Source organism: Garra rufa, chromosome 9, assembly GCF_049309525.1.
Source record: "Garra rufa chromosome 9, GarRuf1.0, whole genome shotgun sequence".
Lineage (NCBI taxonomy): Eukaryota > Metazoa > Chordata > Actinopteri > Cypriniformes > Cyprinidae > Garra > Garra rufa.
Window position 1 is genome coordinate 26,154,900 of NC_133369.1, and position 21,335 is coordinate 26,176,234.

Consider the following 21,335-nt stretch of genomic DNA (forward strand, 5'->3'; position numbering starts at 1 on the left):
CCACACATCATGGACTTCATTCCCCACAAGCCACTGCACTAATCACTGCATTCACCTGCTCTCACTTTACCGATTACTGCTCACAGCTGCACCTCATCACACTGACTGCAATTAAGCTTCACACACACAGCCACTCTGCGAAGTTTTATTGTTCCTTCTGGTCATTATTTCCGAGCGTTTATTTCCCGTGTTTGATTTCCTGTGTTTTTGATTCCTGGACTCCTTCCCGTGTTTTGATTCTCGCTGCCAGCCCCGACCTTTCTGCCTGTTTTGACCACGATTTCTGCCTGCCATTTTGTGTTTGTTTGTTTGGAATAAATGCTGCGAATGGATCCGCACAACTCTGACCCCTCCTTGTGACAGAAGACTTCGCCGCTACAAGGATCCAGCAGCGAGTATGGTGTCATCCGGTTCCAGCACGAACACCACTGTACAGATCATGCGTCTCAAGCAGGGTGAGCGGACTATTGAGGAGTATGCGATGGACTTCATCGAATTGGCTAATCAGTCTACTATGGATGATGGTTGCCTGATGATTTTTTTCCGTGGAGGACTCTTAGAGCCTTTGGCTTCACTGATGCCCACGTTTGAACCTGGCTGGACTCTACAAACTTACGTGGACATTGCTCTGCAAATGAGTGGCTCTCCCTTTACTGTGGGAATCAAGGATGACAACAATGTTCCCACGGTAAACACCCTTCCAGAGCCTGTTGACAAGATGGCCGCCCTTCTAGAGTCTGTTGACAAGATGGCCTCCCTTCTAGAGTCTGTTCGCAAAATGGCTGCCCTTCCAGAGTCTGCTCTCAAGATGGTCACCCTTCCAGAGCCATTGCACAAGATGGCTGCCCTCCCAGACTCTCCGCTGGTTCCGCCCGGCCTTCCGGAGCCTCCGCTGGTTCAGCCCAGCCTTCCGGAGCCTCCGCTGGTTCAGCCCGGCCTTCCGGAGCCTCCGCTGGTCCCGCCCGGCCTTCCGGAGTCTCCGCTGGTCCCGCCCGGCCTTCCAGAGCCTCCGCTGGTCCCGCCCGGCCTTCCAAAGCCTCCGCTGGTCCCGCCCGGCCTTCCAGAGCCTCCGCTGGTCCCGCCCGGCCTTCCAGAGCCTCCGCTGGTCCCGCCCGGCCTTCCAGAGCCTCCGCTGGTCCCGCCCGGCCTTCCAGAGCCTCCGTTGGTCCCGCCCGGCCTTCCAGAGCCTCCGCTGGTCCCGCCCGGCCTTCCAGAGCCTCCGCTGGTCCCGCCCGGCCTTCCAGAGTCTCCGCTGGTCCCGCCCGGCCTTCCAGAGTCTCCGCTGGTCCCGCCCAGCCTTCTAGAGCCTCCGCTGGTTCCTCCCAGCCTTCCAGACCCTCCGCTGGTTCAGCCCAGTCTTCCAGAGCCTCCGCTGGTTCCATCCAGTCGTCCTGAGATTCTGTCTGCCCGGTTCTGGTCACGGAGGCCATGCATGGACTGTTCCCACCCACCCTCCCTGCTGCTCCAGTCCCGCCACCTCTGTCTCCTGACAGTCCCTCTGCTCACCCACATCCCACCTTCGGTGCAGAGGACTTGCCGTGGGACTGCCAGTCTCCATCGGTGTCCAGACTGAAGGATCCTCACCATCACCTCCAGTCTCAGAGTCCTGGACTCCACCTCGGCCCTCCGACCTGCGGCTCCACCCCGGCTCTGTGCTCCCTCGTCTCCGTTGTCGGCCGTCGGCCCACCAGCTCCTCCGGGCTCCATCGTCTCTCCGGCTCCGCCCCGGTCAGTCGTCGCCCCACCTTCGCCTCTGGACTCTACTCCTCCGGTTGCGCCTCGTCACTCCGTCCTGCCGGCTCTGTGGACCTCCCTCCCTCCCGTGGGCACAGCCTCGATCCTCTGTCACTCCGGCTCCGCTGCGTACCTCCGGACCTCCATCTCCGCCGGGGTCGCCAGAGCCTTGGGTCCCGCCTTGGTCCTCCGGATCCTCTGTGTCGCCCAGGACCATCGACTCTCCAGTTTCGCCTCGGGCTCCACCGGCTCCACCTCCGTCGGTCGGCCCCAGGCAGGAGCCAACCCTTCCTCCACCATGGCTTCTCCCTCCGTCGGCTCCGCCTCAGTTCGTGGTTCCAGTACCCCTACATGGACCTGGCCCTCCATCCCTCCCCCTGTTCCGCCTCCGCTCCACCACCCTCCAGGTTGTATTAGGTGGTTAGAGCGTCTGGAAGCCGCTCCTTGGGGAGGGGCTCTGTCACGTATCTGGTCTATCCTGTCATCATGAACTCTTGCACCACACATCATGGACTTCATTCCCCACAAGCCACTGCACTAATCACTGCATTCACCTGCTCTCACTTTACCGATTACTGCTCACAGCTGCACCTCATCACACTGACTGCATTTAAGCTTCACACACACACAGCCACTCTGCGAAGTCTTATTGTTCCTTCTGGTCATTATTTCCGAGCGTTTATTCCCGTGTTTGATTTCCTGTGTTTTTGATTCCTGGACTCCTTCCCGTGTTTTGATTCTCGCTGCCAGCCCCGACCTTTCTGCCTGTTTTGACCACGATTTCTGCCTGCCAATTTGTGTTTGTTTGTTTGGAATAAATGCTGCGAATGGATCCGCACAACTCTGACCCCTCCTTGTGACAAGTGTCACCACCGTCAGAGGGAGTTTTCATTTTTTTAAATAAATATGCATACAATATATTTTGTCAGTGCTGCTGAGTTATTAAAGTAATAGTCTCTTTTAATACAAAAATACGTTTGTTAAATAAAAAACATTTTTTGTTTGATTTAAGCAAAAAGTAAACGTTGTAAAACGCTAAAAAATAAAACGCCTATTTTATGAAAAAAATACAAAATGGGGAGGTGACACCAGTACATTGCTGAAAAGCTAAGACCTTGGTCTATAATAATATACATTCAGATGGTGTAATTAAACACTTTTTTTTTTTTTTGAAAATTAAAACCTGTTTTATCCAAATTCCCAAGAATCACAATATGTGAATCCATACAATGAGAGTTGCCAACTTGTAGAATATCTGGTCACAAATGCATTACTTTTCTTGGATAGTTTTCTAACATAATCGCAAGTCCAATTACTACAACTGCTATATATATATATATATATATATATATATATATATATATATATATATATATAATTATTATTTTTTTATCATGTCTGTGAGGCTTTTCGCTGAGTTTCAGTTCATTGTGAAGCGATGCCGTTCAAGACCAGACGGCAGAAAGCGCATCTTCTGTTATCCTATTTATTTTATAAAAACAACGAGTTGTTTATATTGTGAGTGCACTAAAATAAAAGTTGACCAATTACAGGTCAGAATGATGTATTACTCCTACCTTTATGAGCAAAAATTTTTTTAGATTGTTTTAACAGAAAAAAAAACAATTGATGCACTGGCGCCTCCATCCTACAAAGCATGCTTCAGCTGCCTTCCAGTCTCCACACAAACGATTGGATATTCATCCAACAGCGCGCATTTATCAAGGTTAAACGTTTAAACTAACATGTGTAATATGCTTGAACTGTTTTATATAAAGAATTTTAATTTAGGCAAGTCCTTGTGCTTTGAGAAGGCTAAATTGATCAAATATAGATGATCAACTCACTGCCGTTGGCCGCTTAGTCATTACTTTAAAAACATTTAAGGTACAATTAACGAACAAAAAATGCTTCAAATGTTTTTTCTAAATTAACTTATTAAAAAACGAAACGAAATATAATAACTTTTGCATTATTAAACTAAACTATTTTAATAGCGTAAAGCATGCTTTTGATAGATGCATTCTACCATTTTGTTGAGTTTAAACCGTCTCATTGATCATTTGGCCTTCGCAAAAAAACAAACAAACAAACTGTGTACCCTTGGAAGAAATTGCGTCCCTGATAAATGTATGTGCGTGTTTTATTTAATTTTTATTATTATTATTATTATTATTTTTATTTTTTTTTTTTGGAGAGTGAGATTTGGAAAGTTAGTGGTAGTTTTCTGAATAGGCCTATAATCGCTGTTTGAATAACTGTTGAAATGAAACGTTATAATTATCAATTTCTAATGTTTTTATTAAATTGTAGTCACATTAAATACAATTCAGTCCCATTAAAAATATTTTATTGGCCTACATGACAGCTGCGTCTGTTTTCTTTCCTAAAAGACGAGTTTATGATGTTTGTAGTTAGCCTTACCCTGGAGCTGGTTCACCCTCCGCCTATGAACTCAAGTAAGTTAGAACATTAAACATACTAACTCACAGTAGGAATTTTCTTAAACAAATGAGTGTATCGATATGTATCGTTATTGTGATATTAAATCTTATAGCGATCAATGCAGTAAATTCAACAAATCGATATGCATACTGTATCAGTAATATTAAAAGAAAACAAACATCTTATGAATCATATTAGTATGAAATGCATGCAACACAATAGCCTTATAGCTTTTATTGTGACAATGTGGGAATACGTTTTTATCTGCATTTTTCCCAAAATCTTATGTTTCAAAAGTAGATGTGATATGCTATTTATGACAATTGAGACTTGACGACAATAATGCTAAACTTTTTCGCTCCTTAAATAAATAAAAAACATTTATATAGGCTAAAGTGTTTGCTGAGTAAAGAAAACAATGTACATTTTTACACGGCAATAAATATGACTAAAAGTGGGTTTTGCATTGATATTCGAACATTATTATAAATTGTTTTACCCAAGTCTGTCAAATGATTGAATTAATCACTTACTTACATTAATTCCCAATGTCCAAATTTTATAGCGCTGACGTCACGTGAGGTCTTCACATGGATCACCCGCAGAGAGTTCAAGATGTGCGGTCAGACGTTCGATTAGCCGTTCGGTCGGTCGCTCGGTTGAACGGTTTTGGCACGTACCCGCCATATGTGTGCAGGTGGGGCTAATTTGCATATTCATATATCTGCGCATAGTAAATGAGGCAAGGGGGGTAGAATTACATTCAAGCTGTTTTAAGGCATGAGGAAAAAATTTTCACAAGAAAAACATTTAAATATGTACTTTTGATGATTAAAGATTAGTTTTAAGGGATAACATTTTTGAACTACAAAGGGACTTTCAAATAAAATTCATAAGTTAAAAGAATAGCTAAACATGAGGACACAAACAACATATATTAATTAAATTATTACTTCCTTAAGATATTTTGGAATAAATGTTTAAACATTAATTTGAGATTCATACTTGGCTTTAATAAATCGAATATTATAATTACATTGTTAATGTAAAAATATAAAATAGAATTGTTTTTCCTTTTGACAGCGTAAATGTTTAACCAAGAAAATGTGACTGGAACATGAAATTACATTTGATAAAAAAAAAAAATTGAGGACTTACTTATTTAAATTATATTCTAGCATAAATAAATTAATCATATATCAAACTTTACATAACATTACCTTCAGAATACTAGGTTCTAAACTACTTAAGGCGAGACACTGCAGGTGAATAGGGTAAAAAAATGAATAGGTATCACTTTACTTAGCCAGTTGATTGATTTCTTTGATAATTGCAAAAAAAAAATTGTATTGAAGGTTTTCTAAAATGTTAGGTTTAAATATGCAAATTATGCATTATTTAATAAAATATGCGGTAAATTACATACATTTCTAGTACAAAAATCTAAACAGTGGATGAAGTCAGTTTCAAAATTGTTTAATTTTTTTGACATATTAGAGTCAAATATTTTTACAGAGGGGGTTTTGGGTATCTCATATTGTCACTCCATAATTCAGAAAATACTTAGAACAGACAGGAAACACTATTTTTTTTTTTTTTACCATTTTTGGGGAATAAAATGTTGCATAAAATCAAGCAAATTATATATGAACAAATCCCCCTGTAAAAACCTTCAGGATATAGACAGGAATAAAAATGCAAAGTTTGGTGTGTGAGTGTTACTGAAGTGGAGATTTATGGCTCAGTGTAGGAGGAAACACTCATTTTGAGAAAACGGCCTTTAAAAATATGTATTGTAATTGAAATCGATTGACACATAAAGTGCTATAAAAAAAAAAACACTTAATATTTTTTGTTTTCTTTCCACTAGTTCCACTGGTCTGAAACTTGACAGGTGCATGAAAAAAAAAAAAACTATGTTTTGACTGCAGTGTCTCCCCTTAACAGAATATTATTTCCTGTATTAATTTTCTGAACTACATTAAACATTACATGCAAACCACTGCAACTCATATGTTCCAGACTAATAATAGTTTCTCCTAACATTGAAAAACCACACATCAGATTTAAATCTTTATTTTTCTCTCAAGATAAGAAAGTAGGTACATTATGTACAGATCAGCATCTACAAACGGCAGTATTTTCTTTGTGAACTCCACTGTATATTAACACATGGAGCTCTAGATAGGGCAGAAGGACATTAGGGGCTTTGAGAGGTTGAGCTGTAAAAGAAGAAACAGATGCAAGTACAGTCCAGTCAAAAATAATACTTACTGCCAAGCACTGACTACATATAAACCAATCACAACATCGCATTACAGAACTCAATAGAGGAAAGAAGAAAGAGACAGAAGAGGAACATGCAGAGTAACTAAGAATTAAAGATGACAAAGCAAAAGTCAATGGCTAAAGTTGAAACAACGTAAGAACACTTAGAGCGGCAAATCTAAAAAAAAAAAAAAGAATGGAAAGAAAAGCAGAGCTGATGCAGAGGAAAAGTTAAAGAAATTAGATATGCAAGAGGACAGGGCAACACATGAAGAGAGGGATGAGACTGTTAGTAATACTGCTGTGAAAACATCACACAGGGCTAAAAATACATTTCATGAAAGAAAGCAAAAAAACAGTGGCATCATTTGTTTTAACATTGCTTTGGACAATCCTTAAGTAATATGCATTATGGGCAGCCAATCAACATAACCATTAGAAACTACAGTGAGCATTAAAGACCTGAAAGACATTACTGTAAGGACTTTTTTCTGTATGTCCAGGTATGTCAAGTATGCAATTCTACAACTTAAATTAAACCCCAAAGTTCAGAAACCTCAGTCCATAAACAAAACACCAAACAGTAATTGCAAAAAAAAAAAAAAAAAAAAAAGGCAGTCAAAACCAAACACCTATCAATATAGTAAGATGGCAAAAAAGCAATTAAGACAAAAGACACACCTGAACATACAGCAGCAATTCTACTAAATGGAGCAATTCCTTAAATAAAACCTATACATCGTTTTCAGAGTGACAAAGTGTTTCTGTCATGGTTTCATAAAGCTTTAGAGATCGGCATGAGGAAAAACATTGCAAACTGAAATCACCAGGCTCTCTTCAAAATGACAAAAGCATCAGACAACAACAGACGCAGTGAAGAAGCTCAATTGGCTGATGTCTGGATTTCTCAATGCCCATTTTCCAGTGTGCCTCTGGATTAGTTTTGCCCTCATCTTTTCATCTCTTGCTTTGCTCCGAATGTGCATGACTGCAAGAAGAGAGAGAGAGAATCTGGTAATGAAGGAGTGCAGGAGGAGAGAGAGGAGGAGGAGGAGGACAAGGGGTAAGAGGAGAGGAGAGCAAAGTCAGTGCGGCAACCAGCAAAAAAATCATTTACAATGTACAACCAAATACAAGATAAAGCTCCAAGGTAAACAAAATGAGCTAAAAATATAATTGATAACAATTTCCCAACTTCAAGTACTTGTTTTACTAAGTCACATCAGTTAAGTTTCAAATGATCAATATCTTGGGGGGAAAACCAAACAAGCAGCATTTGAACCAAATCTTTCTCTTACTGTTGGATATTTGTGTGTCTAACGGGAATTTTTTACAGATATAAGAGCAGAGAGGGGAATAGGGAAACAAGGACAATAAACAAAAAAGGAAGGCGTAAATCTAAGATGACTTTAGAAACAAAAAGGAAATAAATGAAAATAATTGCTTCAGAAAGGGAAAGATTTGGCATATCAATTAATGAATCCCTGCCACCTTCATAAGTGTTGATTTGATGTTTGACTTTAACATGTAATTAATGTATAGGGGAATGATAAATGTTAGAATTTTAACATGAAATTTTCAATTATTTGCACTAAACAGCACATCAATCTGCAAATGCCTATCTTCTAAAACTGCCAGCAAAATTACTTTATAGCTCGAAACAACACTTACCATTGTACAAACAAACCAAAATAAGCTATGAAATCAAAGTAACTATAAGGAAAAAGAAATCTTACTTTACACATTTACATGAGCACATATATACAAATTTCACCAATGAGGTGTTGCTTTCTGCTCGTGGTGGCCCTGAGCACATCTTTCTAAAGCACACAGACCCATGCTAGATTAAAAACATTAAATAAACCTGATTACGTCAACAGCAAATGATCCTCGTTCATTTACAATGAAATTGATGTTTAAGTGGGAACTCCAATTGTAAAGCAGTCCATTAGAATTAACTACAATGCCTTTGTGCGTCAATCGTCAGCTGGATTGAGAATCTCTAAGATTTACTACTGTATCATGGTAATATCCATGTAAAATGAGATCTTTTAGATTTTACTGTATGGATCTTTAGGCGTCAATCCTTCAGATAAGGGGTGCAACAGGGTGTAAAAATGAGAGATGACAAATTCACAACCTGCCATAGCGAGCCAATCAACCCAAGCTGAACGAAGATCCACCACGCTTTTCGAAACATCAAGTCCTTCTTACCAGCCATTACCAGTAGACGTGGCCAAAGCTTAGAGAGCCATACAAACCCATACGTTTCCAAACCCCAGCAGGACTGAGGTGACTTGTGGAGATCACCATCTGGAGTGAAGACGATAGCCAGCAACTTGCTGTGAAGGAAAACCAAGCTTGCTTTTCTTCTGAATGACTTTTCCTTCTGAGCTGACAGCATGTTAGGCGTAGGGACCGTCGCTCTTCAGAAGCCGGAGGTCAAATCTAGCGGTGAATGAATGGCCTAAGTGGACTTGGATGACTTTTAAAACGATTAGCTCTATTTGGATCATAGATTGAGTCACTGAGCTGTATCCTGGGTGTTGAGAAACAATTAGGAGGGCATCTATGACTACCAAAGGCCAGCTTCTTGAGGGTTGATAAAGCGCAGGAGACTGTGTGGGAACTTATGAAGGCCTAATCTGCATTTCTTAAGGTGGTTGTCTTGATATAGCTCAGTCCAAATATTACATGCTATCAGCATCAGGATTTTAAAGATGAAGGTAGCCAGAAGATCTAACAGAGTGCCTCCACCAGTGACTCGCTGAAGACATCTTGGGCAAAGAGAAAGATAGGGAATACAAACCATCCTCTTCTTGCTTAAAGGATTGCACTGAAGCTCACTTGGCTTTAAAGTCCATTATAGATGAGCAAAACCTTGCAGACTTGATGAGCTGGTACGTCACATTATATTCTGGATTAACCATGACGTTTTCAGGTCTTGAGCTTTGCGGCTGTTTGCTTGAGGGGAGAGAAACATGAGAACACAACACTGTTAGCTTAAATGCTTTTTGAGCTCTGTGATGTGGGACCTGACATGACCTGCTGACCCGACCCCATTAGATCTTTAGATGGCTTTTTCTGGTGTAAGGGAGTGTGTGCAATGCTGATATTTGACTGAATGGGCAGTGTGAATAGGCTATACTGGGTCTTGAACATGACATCTATGTCCCTGTGTGTGGTGGATGTGTCATCTGTCAGAGAGTCCATCACTCTACAAGAGTTATAAAATCTGAGATATCTTTCATAAATATGATCAGCACTAGATTTTGAGTGTCTACTATGTAGATATCTGGTCCCTTATCTACATAAGCTCTATAAATGAAAATTCTCTGGTCGCTCCCACCCTTTCCCCATACTATGAGGTTGTAAGACTGGTTGAGCTGACTTTACAGTCTATTTTGCTTGGGTCAGACGGGGTGAATGCAACCCCAAGCTCTGTTAGAAATGCTAAACATGAGTCTAAATCTGGGAAGGCCAAGCTGGACTGCACATACTCCACCGGCACAGAGGGCCTGAACCTGCAACAGAGAAACAGAGACGACTTTAGATTTCAAATTATACACAGCATAATTTTTGTAAGCAATCTGCCATCTGCACTCACGTTTTAAGAATGGCCCTCAGCGCTATATTTCTTTCACGCTCCACAAACTTATCAATAAGGTAAGCGGCCATACGTGGAGCTTTCTGATAGAGTTTGAAGAACCGGTGGAAGTTTCCAAGTGCCCAGGCAGTACGGAGCTCAAGAGCATGAGCGACACATGGATCAGCACGAAGCTCAGGGGTCAGGTACACAAGCTCAGTTGTCAGGTCTAAGAAAGATTCAGCAAAGGTATAAAAGAGTTTGTGAGATTGAGAAAGTATGGACGGCAAATAAAGTAAAAACTGTTCATTTAACAAAATTCTATTCATGCTATTCATACCTCCAGAATTTTTAGTAAAGATATAGTAGATAAGTCTGTAGGCAGTGAATTCTCCCACGTTGTCTGATGGGCAGTCTTTGTACAGTGCCTTCAACTGGGTCTGGCACTGGTTGAACTCCTCGTGGTCGCCCTGATAACAGTCGAGATGTGGGTTTAGTATGAATAAAAACCAAGCCTTTCCATCAAAGCTAACTTTGCATGCACATACCTTTTCCAGAGCGATGCGGGCATGTGTTTCATACACCTCCACAGTGAAGTCTGTACGCACACCTTGAACCTTGAATGACAAAGGAAATCATAATAAGACACTAAGAAATAAAAATGTGAGGCAGGTAAGTGGTTCTAGTAAGTGTTACTCACAGTAAGATCCTGTCGTATTGACTTCATTTGTTCACATGCGTACAAGTAATCCTGATTGGTTTTCCAATGAGCTTTAACCGCAATCAGGGACTTTCGCAACACCTAAAACAAAAACACAAGATTCAATACAAATCTTCATCACAACTGCTTAACTTACCAACTATCAGGGTTGGAAATCATGAACCGGTTCCATTTTAGATCTGGTTCCAAATTTCCAAGAACCAGGTATTCGATAAGACATGCATTTTGATTCTGCTTAATGATTCTTGCAGTCACATTTTTATGTGATTTTAAAGTTTAAAATCCTTAAACTCTAAAGTTTTAAATGCAGGAATCGAAAGAACTTGCACACTGTTTGCGTGCAGTGCACACACCTGAAGCACGACCACAGAGAACAGCGGTCCCGGTAGGGTTGTGCCAACAGACAACAGTATCGTGTATCGACGATAGTTAGAGATATCGCCAGCTGCTGATGCCTTTGACGACAGCAAGACGATTATTATTATTATCCGTCAAAAAGGCGCCTAACTTTAGCAATGCAGTGCAGAGTGTCGGTTCTAGGATGCTTCAGAAACTTGCTGCGGTATAAACACAAGCACAGAGTGGCCACGTCGCCATAAAGCGCCGCATGGTTAAGAGATTTATTCATCAGCGTAGCTAGATAAACTGATTATAACGGGAGTGTTTTTTTAAAGTGCACCTCGCACTAGACTAGGCTACACTAGTTAGTGATGAAAATCTTTGATTATATTATCCAGCATTGCACAGTCATTAGGATAAAGGTAGTAAACTGTGGTTTAGGCTGAATTAAATACGATATCAGAATCCGTCTGTATATAGTAAACAAACATTCACCTCAGTAACATCTATATGCATTCATTTGAATTATGATGCGATAAAATGGCGTTAAACATACGCACGTGAATTACACGTGCACCGTTTTTCCTCATTCTATATGAACTGAACTACAACATGAACTGATGACAACAATCAGACATACAGCGGTAACATCGCAATATGACAGGTATAGAAAGATACATTCATTTACATTCAAGCACGCACATTTACCACTCACTGAAGATGGGAATGAAAGTATGAAATTAAAGTAAACTTGAACCTCTCCGGCAGAACTACAGTCAGCGCTCTGTACATGCACAACTAAGTCACAAGCACAATAACAAGACTACCCTTACATAAAGAATAAGGAATTTAGTACATAGATAATTAAATAAATTAGAACGATGGTATCATGCATCGGCGATCTCTCAGGCAGATGATAGGACGATATGAAAATTGAGCATTTCGCCCAACACTAGGTCCCGGTGTGGTTTCCTAACGAACAGTTACGTGTATTTCTACTGCTGAAATGGTTGTTCCTGGCCGGACTTCTGTTTCAAATTTACCGCCAAATGTGCACAAAATATGTCATCATCATCATAATAAACACAGCTGTTTTTTGTCTTAAGTGAACAGATGTGAAAGAAAATGCATATGTAACAGTATTTTTGTAAGCTGCTGATTTTTGCTCATGTTATTCAGCTGCAACTGAAAACTTTGTAAAAACAGAAAAATCGAAATCAATAAAATTCAAACAATACCCAACCCCACCAACTATACCACTATTGAGTGAAACCCACAAATAAATAAGCAACACTTTGAGAAATACTCACAGATACAGGTCTGACAGTTGCAGGGTCAGGGGCACAGGTCAGGCGCAGGTAGTTTTTGGTGATGTCTTGGCAGGTGCCGACAATGGGGCAGTCATCCCAACTCAAGCCCTCCTGGGTGCCATTGGGAAGGTCAAAAACATTGATGTTTAACACCAAGGGCTCAGTGCGCAGTTTGGTGTGGAAGCGTGCTGCACGGCTCTGTTTCTTCGCTTCACGATTTGGGTCGTGAAAGTCAAGCCCTGCATTACCACCCTTCCGCTTTTTACCAATACCACTGCCGAGGTCTTCCATATTCCTAATCGAAATCAAAACCGAAGGTTAACAAGGCCACTAAAATGTGGCTACATTGTTTTACTGACCAAAATGTGATGACAACATTCCCCAAAGTTTGTTAATGCCATTTAATTTAGTTGTATAAACAATGACATTTCACCTGCGCCCTCTGTTTGCTTTGCCTCTTCCTCTGCCTCTCTCTCCTGCAGCTCCTCTACCTCGCTCTCTTTCTCCACCGCGGCCTCGGCCAGCCTTTTGTTGCCGCCGGGACAGTGGAAGTCGAGGATCACTTGAAATGCTACTGTCTGACTGAGAGCCAGAGTCACTAAAGGAAAACAATCACCTGTTAAATCCTACTCATCTCCAATTCCTTTCCTATTTATACTAATGACTTAAAGGGTTAATTCACCCAAAAATGAAAATTAGCCCATGATTTACTCACCCTCAAGGCATCCTAGGTGTATTTAACTTCCTTCATTCAGTCAAATCAAATCAGAGTTCTATTAAAAATTGCTCTAGCCTTTAAGCTTTAAAATGGCAGAGGGTGAGTGTTTCTGTTATCCAGTCCAAAAGAAGTCTAATAAAGCGTATAAATAAAGAATAAAAGTCTCCTTTAGCGAACTGATGCGTTCTTGTAAGAAAACATCCTATATATAAATATATTTAAAACATAATCATCACTTTTCTCTAGCATGCACTAACTGTTGTATGCGTAAGCCATTCCGGGCAGATAACGTAGGATGTATGCATTGCGCATGAGCTGCTGTTTTCCTTTTGCTGTTCTAGCAAAAGGAAAACTCTCTTCTTGGCTTATATCGAAATCCTCCAGAAGATTTCTTTACTAATCTAATTCGTGACCAGTGTTTTGTTTTGCTTTGCTCTCCTCTCTCCGCTTCCATTTTCATCACTTTTCAGCAGCACATGTGCAACTGTTAGCGCAAGCTAGACAAAAGTGATTATTACATTTTAAAGATGGATATTTTTCTTACAAAAACGCATCGATTTGCTACAGGAGGCCTTTATTCACCCCCAGAGCCATGTGGAGCACTTATCATGAATGGGTGCACTTTACTGGACTTCTTTTGGACTGTTAAACAGAAACACTCACTGCCATTATAAAGCTTGAAAGGGCCAGGACAATTTTTATATAACTCCGATTAGATTCGCCTGAAAGAAGAAAAATCATATATACCTAGACTGTCCTGAGGGTGAGTAAAACAAGGGCTAATTTTCATTTTGGGGGAACTATCCCTTTAAAAGGAATATATTAGATTATTAAGCATGTGTATATTAGATTATTAACCCTGTGCATTACCTGCGATGATGTCTACTCCTATCCCTGTGTCGGCTGTGAGGTGACGGGGATCGCGATGAGGAGTGGGATGAATGGGAGGAGCTGGAAGGGCTTCTTTGAGAAAAGACATTTCTGTAGTTTCCCAACCTGGCCCCGCCCCTGCCACGAGTGGCTCCACCTCTCCCAAGAGCATTCTCCTGAGAACGCTGAGGAACTGCCTCCCAACGAGACTGCTTTGGCTTCAAGCTGAAGAAAGCGGTTGTTTAGTGACAGTAGTGAGGAGTGTGAAAAGACAGATCTAAACTGAATGAATGAAGATCGCTGAACTGTAGGCTAGAAAGTTACAGAACAGAGATGCAACTCACTCAGGCAGTGGTTCTCTGGTCCAGTCGATGGTGTAAGCAGAGCCATCCTGTAGTCTGGACTGCAGAAGGTCTTTCAGCACTTTTTCTGTACGGTCCTTATCCTCTTCAGATTCGCAGGCTGTGAAGCAGCGCTGTACATACTCTTTCATGGCCTGTGGCCAGTCCTGAGGCCTACAAGATGGTTTTCATTGAATTTCAAATTAAATTTTCTAATTTACATTTAAATATCACTTAGCTAATATGGGTTACACCTTATTTTGATTACATGGAATGGTTGCACTCGGTGAGCTACTAGCACTGAGCTACGCTATTTTTATCGCAACAACTCTAAATACACAACTCAAAAATATAATGCTGATACACTGACCACAGCTACTGAAAGAGCTTACAGGTGGCAATAGATAAGCCAAATACCATCAACTTTTCCCACAAAGAGTCTAAATGCACCCGCACTCCAGTGAAATCCGCGGTGAGAAACTCCTTAAGCAATTCATGACAAGTGGCAGCATGTTTATATAATTTGTAACCTCTTAGTAGCTGTGGTCTACTAAAAGCCTCAAGGACATTAGTGGAGAGAACACAGACATGGTTCTTTAGGAAAGTTTATTCGTCCACAGGCATCTTCCCATTCTTTTCTCCTCTTCTTATCGCTAGGAAAACAGTGAAGACTTACATCGTTTCTCTTGTTGCCCTTTGATTGAAAATACAACCAAAAGCTGCACTATGTGGCATCGTATTTCTATTTTATATTACAAATTGTGCATTTCGAGTTGTGTTTTGCGATAAAAATAGCAACAGATAGTGCCAGCTGCTCACCAGGTGCAACTGTTCTACGTAAATCAAAATAATGGTGCAACACAAGTCTCAATACCCAGAGTTCCTTTTAAAATATTTCCCAGTATGCTTACCGAGTTTGAGCGTTTCCTGTGGAAGTGGTAGAAGTTGTGGCAACAGTCCCAGGCGGTGGGTTTGCATTGGAGGAAGCCAATCCAGGGGGCTGTTCACCTGAAGAAAAGTTCTGATTGGCCATAACATATGGGCGTTTTTGTATATTAAATTTGACCGCACCAGCTCCAGGAGCCTCTGTTAGAAAAGACAGAAAATTATCAGGATATAATTAAAAGCACATGTTGTACACGCGTAAGAACAGAGACTCGTACGTTTCATGCGTTGCCACAGCTGCTGGCCACCTTTGTTCATATTGCTATTATTAGGTTTCTTAGCATCCACCCTGCCTGGGCCTCCGTATGGGCCCTGTCCTGGACCCTGCTGCTGAGGGGGCTGATATGAAGTTTGGTAACCCTGGTACCCTGGCCGAATCTGTCCTGCATTGTAGCCTTGCATCATAAGGTTTGAATCAGTGGGGCTGTATGGCAAGGCACCATTAGGGCTGTAAGGGGTCTGGGATGGTGGAGGTGGGTACTGGGCATTGGGTGGGGGAGGATTGGGGGGTGGAGGAGGGGGCGGAGGCTGGTCAGTGGATGTAGGACTCTGAGGGGGTGGTTGAGGGGTTGCAGGAGGAGGGGGCTGGGAGGAATAGTTGGAGGACTGATCGTCTATCATAGGCATGGCAGGGGCCTGAAAAAGAGAGGGGGAAAAATCTGTGAAATCTTTAAACTTACAAAGTGATATACAGTACATGACCAGCACAAATTCAAAATGATATAACGAGGTCTATACCTGTCCAGTGGGTGTAGTGGGTGGCTGGTAGCCCCCTGGAACACCATACTGTCCTGGAGGATAAGGTCCTCCATACTGGATGGGGGAAAAAAAAAGATCAATATTGAAACTGCACAAAAATGGAAGCTGTAATGGTTGGGTTAAGCAGTACTAGCTTTTAACTGAACAGGACAGGTTTGAAAACCCCTTTACTAGGATACATTTACACTGCAAAGTGTATTTTGGCATATATGAAGACTGCTTTGGATAAGAGCATCTGCCAAATGCATAAACATTAATACTCATGCTCAAATGTGACCCTGGACCACACACACATACATATATATGCATCATTAACATGAAAGCTGAATAAATAAGCTTTCTATTGATGTACAGTTTGTTAGAATAGGACAATATTTGGCTGAGATACAACTATTTGAAAATCTGTAATCTGAAGGTGCAAAAAAATCTAAATACTGAGAAAAATCACCTTTAAAATGGTCTAAATCAGTGTTTCTCAACTCCAGTCCTCGGGGCCCACTGCTCTGCACATTTTGTATGTCTTCCTCATTTAAGGCACCTGATTTTGATCATCAGCTCATTAGAAGAAAGATTCATGAACTGAACTGAGTGTGTCAGACTCAGAAACATACAAAATGTGCAGAGCAGTGGGCCTCGAGGACTGGAGTTGAGAACCACTGGTCTAAATGAAGTTCTTAGAAATGCACATTACTAATCAAAAATTAAGTTATATATTTACGGTAGGAAATTTACAAAATATCTTCATGGAATATGATCTTTACCTAATATCCTAATGATTTTTGACAAAAGAAAAAAAAAATGATAATTTTGACCCATACATTGTATTTTTGGCTACTGCTACAAGTCACCTTTATTTATATAGCGCTTTTAACAATACAGATTGTGTCAAAGCAACTGCACTGCACAAATGCACAGACGGCCATCGGTGCCACACCACGGGATCCTGACGAGTTCTCTACAATCAGACATTGGTACAAACTGCTGGTTTCGTCTGGCCAGAGGAGAACTGGTCCCCCGACTGAGCCTGGTTTCTCCCAAGGTTTTTTTCTCCATTTCTGTCACCTGTGGAGTTTTGGTTCCTTGCCGCTGTCGCCTCTGGCTTGCTTAGTTGGGGACACTTTCCAGCGATATCGTATACTATTTGAACTGAACTGGATGATGATATCACTGAATTCATTGATGAACTGTCTTTAACTGAAAATTTATTATTTACAATAATGCGTTACTTACACACTATTGTTCTGTTTAAATACTGTGCAGTTGCTTTGACACAATCTGTATTGTTAAAAGCGCTATATAAATAAAGGTGACTTTACTTGCTACAAATACACTTAATTCTGTGGTCCAGGGTTACAAATAGGGCTGGGCGATATGGCTGAAAACTATATCACGATATCAGCGTTTCATATCGGTCAATATCGATAATTATTGATATTTATGACCCATTTAAAATAAGGACCAGGAGAAAAATATATTACATTCAAACATTTTTATTTTAAACTTAACCTTCCTCTGATCATAATCTCCTCAGTTATTAAGACAGAAATGTCAACAACCATGGAAAACTCAAATAATTAAAATGTAAACATAAGTCTAAAGTCACAATATACACTTAATTATCTCTTAATCCTCAATTCAAACCCCATTCATTGTTGATGAAGTGAATGGTCAAGCTAATGTATGGCCCAGAAGTACGGCTTGACCACAGGTCAGAGGTTGTTGCAAAGTACTTGGCTGATAATATTTATTGCTGCACAGATTGTTGGTTGCCAGTAGCCAACGTTACTTCTTTCCCGGTACTTTAGCCTACTTTGTGTAATAACGAAAACATTTATTTCGGTGAAAAAATAAGTCCAAAACTTTCAACATTTTGAACAATAGGGCCCTATAATCTTTTGCTTTTTTCAAAAATTCTTGTTTTAATTTATCTGATAATCAAATGAAAGCAAAATCACTGATTTATTTTTATTTTATTTAATACATAGAAGAAAAATTATATTAAGTTAAAAAAAAGGTTTAATAATAATAGTATTTTTTCAACAATTAAGTGGTGACTCTTTATTTTATTTTTTATCATATATTGTTTTATGTAAATATTTAAATGTGAACATATAAACACCTACATTATACTGTACAGTAATACAAGGCTAATATTGTTCTGTTACATGTTAAACCGTACTTTTATTTTGACAGGTTGCCGTGAAGTTTCAGTGTGTAATACAGTATGATTCATGAATGATGCTAGTTTCACTAATGAAACGGTAAAATTGACAAAAAGTGACACTCACAGCAGCTTTGGAGATGTATTTATTGAAGTTTGTCTGTTCATGTGAGATGCAAAGGCCAAAAATTAGCGGGAGCGTGCGTCACGTGTGCAGTATGCGTGTAGTGAAAATAAAACGCGTCTCCTCCATTCATACATAGAGGCAAACGGAACATGCAGGATTCATATTGAAACGGTCTTTTTGCATTTCAGTTTTCACAGACACTAGTCCATATCGCGATCTGAATTAATTAACAGACCAACTTTTGATTTATTGATACAAAAATCGTCGAATTTCGCGGCATTCCGCCCTATAGTAAAGTCCGTTTTTATGAATGGAGTCCGCGATCCCGTCTGTGAGGAGACATTGATGTAAACCCGCGACCATGTAGAGACAGAAATCACATGCCGTCGTGTAAATGAGATAAATAACATAAGGCTATTTAGTTTAAATTTAATACAACAACAAGGACCAGTTCTGTAGGAAAGATAACCTTAACTTCTATTGTGATCTGGCGCTATATAGAAAATAAAATTAACTGGACGTTAAAGGGGGGGCTGGGCGGGCCGACGAAGAATACAAAATATCGAACGTTTTATCGAACACATGTTTGATTGATATCGATCTCTTGTCTATCGCGATATATATCGTTATCGTTTTATCGCCCAGCCCTAGTTACAAATGTAGATGCATGTCAGTTCCTGTACTATGATACTGCAAAAAGGCTACCACACTTGCATTTTATTTCAGCATCAAAAAAACAAGACTATATATTTTATGAAATATACTTCTAATTAAGACTAAGCTCTTGGGGCAAACATATACAGTGGTGGCCAAAATTATTAGAACACTAGTATTTTCACCAGCTAAAAAAGGTTTTATTTCTGTTATTTCTATGTTTGCTGTAGTGTGTCAGTAGGATATATCAGTAGGATATAGCACTGGCTGTTGTCAGACTCCTTGTGCAAACAAAAATCTCCCCAGATTGATACAATTAATGGCAAAATGAATGATATCTCCTACTGACACACTACAGCAAAATATAGAAATAACTAACTTAAAACCATTATTAGCTGGTGAAAATATTAGTGTTCTAATCATTTTGGCCACCACTGCAGGTATATGCTGTAAGGATATGAAGGAGTGCATTTATTTACCGGAGGCATGGGGTAGTAGTAGTTATAGGGATATGGGTAACCAGGATACTGTTGTTGGTTCTGTTGATACCACTGCTGATAGTATTGCTGCTGCGGTTGTTGTTGCTGCATTGCAGGAGAGTCTGTTGCCTGATAAGGTCCGGCCTAACAAAAAAAAAAAAAACACAATCAACCATTTACCCAGACAAAATGGGCATAGACAAATCATGCAACTAGAAACCACCTCTACTCAAAAAACACTGACCTGTTGGGGGGTGCGATTGGTTGGTGAAGTCTTGTTAGGGTTCTGACTTTTACTGATGGAAGCTAAAGCCTGTCGAGCCTTTTCCCATTCTGGGTTCTCATGGACTTGCCCTTCTCCACTTGAATTACTACTACCATACGGCCTGTGGATGACAAGGTAAATTTGACTTTAGGTTACACCATATCTAAAATTTTCCATCTCCACAAGCTTGTGATTCTTAAAAATCACAGTTCACATTCAAACAGAACTGACTACAACAGTAACCAGTATATCACATTGTTTTATATTGAGTCATGCACATAGTTATTACACATACCATGCATTGTTTAGATAAGAATTGGCCTAAAATAATCTTTAATAAGGAGGCCAGACGTAGAAATGGCCTTCACCGACGCAAGTCAAATTTTAACAAGCACCATTTCAAATGCCATTGGAACTAAAACAGCGACGTCTTCAATCTAAAACAAAATGAGTGAAAGACGATAGAATTCGCTGCATATCTGCAAAGTAAAGCAAATAGGCTAGCGAAGGCTAGCTAACCCAAATGGAAATGTATAACGTTACTAACTTTACATCAGACATGTTTGGTAAAGGCTTCCATTTACAGAAAGCAGTCGTTCAGAAGTGAAAACAATGTAGCAAAAGATACAGGTTAACATTATGAGAAGGATTTATAAAATATAGAAATCTTACCAGTTTGGTGTCGGGGCTGGCTGTGCCGTGTTCGCCGCCATTTTGCCAGAGCTAACGTATTAGCTACTCGTTAGCTCGTCCGAAAATTCTACGCAAATATGAGGAAAATAATAGTTCTAACGTTCAATATAAGATGTTTTATAAGAAGTCGCGTACAAACGCTGTTTAGCAATTGTTTATACCGAATACCTTAAATAAACCAAGTTCCAGTTGATATTAGGATTATACCGGAGCCCATATCAACTAGTTCGCCGAACTCAGCGGTTGAATGTCAACACCTCTAACAAAATGGCTGAAGATGATGATGATGATGATGGTGACACCGGAAATTCTGCCGCCTTCTCCTATTGGAGGACAGAATGTTCTGCATGCCAACAGCCAAAGAAGGAAAAACAGGCCTTTCTAGACATAATAAAAACAGTCCAGAATAAACTGACATTGAGACCCAATTCTGAACATTCTGAACGTTTCTAAAAATACAAATATTATGTATTGCTATATTCAGCTCCAAAATGTATTCTAAAGACAATATGCAATTCAGTAAATACAGATCATTTAAAAAAGGTCATTAACAAAATCAAGCACATTCATAAGTATTATTGTAAAACTTTCTATTTGATGCTCATAGCTCCTTCATGAATCACCCTGAATGTTCTGTGTCCATCTCTTTCTTGGTCAGTCTGTTTTCACTTCTGTGTCAACCTCTAACCCCTAAATTTCAACTTATGAAACTGATAATAAAATAATTGTATTCATTTTATTACATTGTTGTTTTTAAAAATATCTTTTTGATTTTTTTTTTAAAAAAAGTCAAGTTAAAAATATATATTTTTTTTCTTTGTAAATTATGAACCTTTATGTAAAAGAAAATGTGTATATTTTATTTAATTGATTGAGACTGATTTTAACTACACCCCTACATTTATGACAAGGAAATATTT

At 40.0% G+C, this 21,335-nt stretch overlaps 1 protein-coding gene across 1 annotated transcript; it reads right to left on the minus strand.

Annotated features, from left to right (window-relative positions):
* Positions 1-6,239: 6,239 nt before the first annotated feature.
* On the minus strand, positions 6,240-20,659 carry leng8 (leukocyte receptor cluster (LRC) member 8). Its single transcript, XM_073846811.1, has 15 exons — positions 20,395-20,659; positions 19,702-19,843; positions 19,458-19,601; positions 16,016-16,090; positions 15,496-15,913; positions 15,244-15,418; positions 14,336-14,506; positions 13,992-14,216; positions 12,837-13,001; positions 12,404-12,698; positions 10,734-10,835; positions 10,582-10,650; positions 10,374-10,503; positions 10,055-10,262; positions 6,240-9,971 (listed from the first exon to the last, which is right to left on the minus strand). The coding sequence occupies exons 1-15, from the start codon at positions 20,433-20,435 to the stop codon at positions 9,809-9,811; spliced, it is 2,523 nt and encodes an 840-aa protein (XP_073702912.1). The 5' UTR covers positions 20,436-20,659; the 3' UTR covers positions 6,240-9,808.
* Positions 20,660-21,335: the final 676 nt, after the last annotated feature.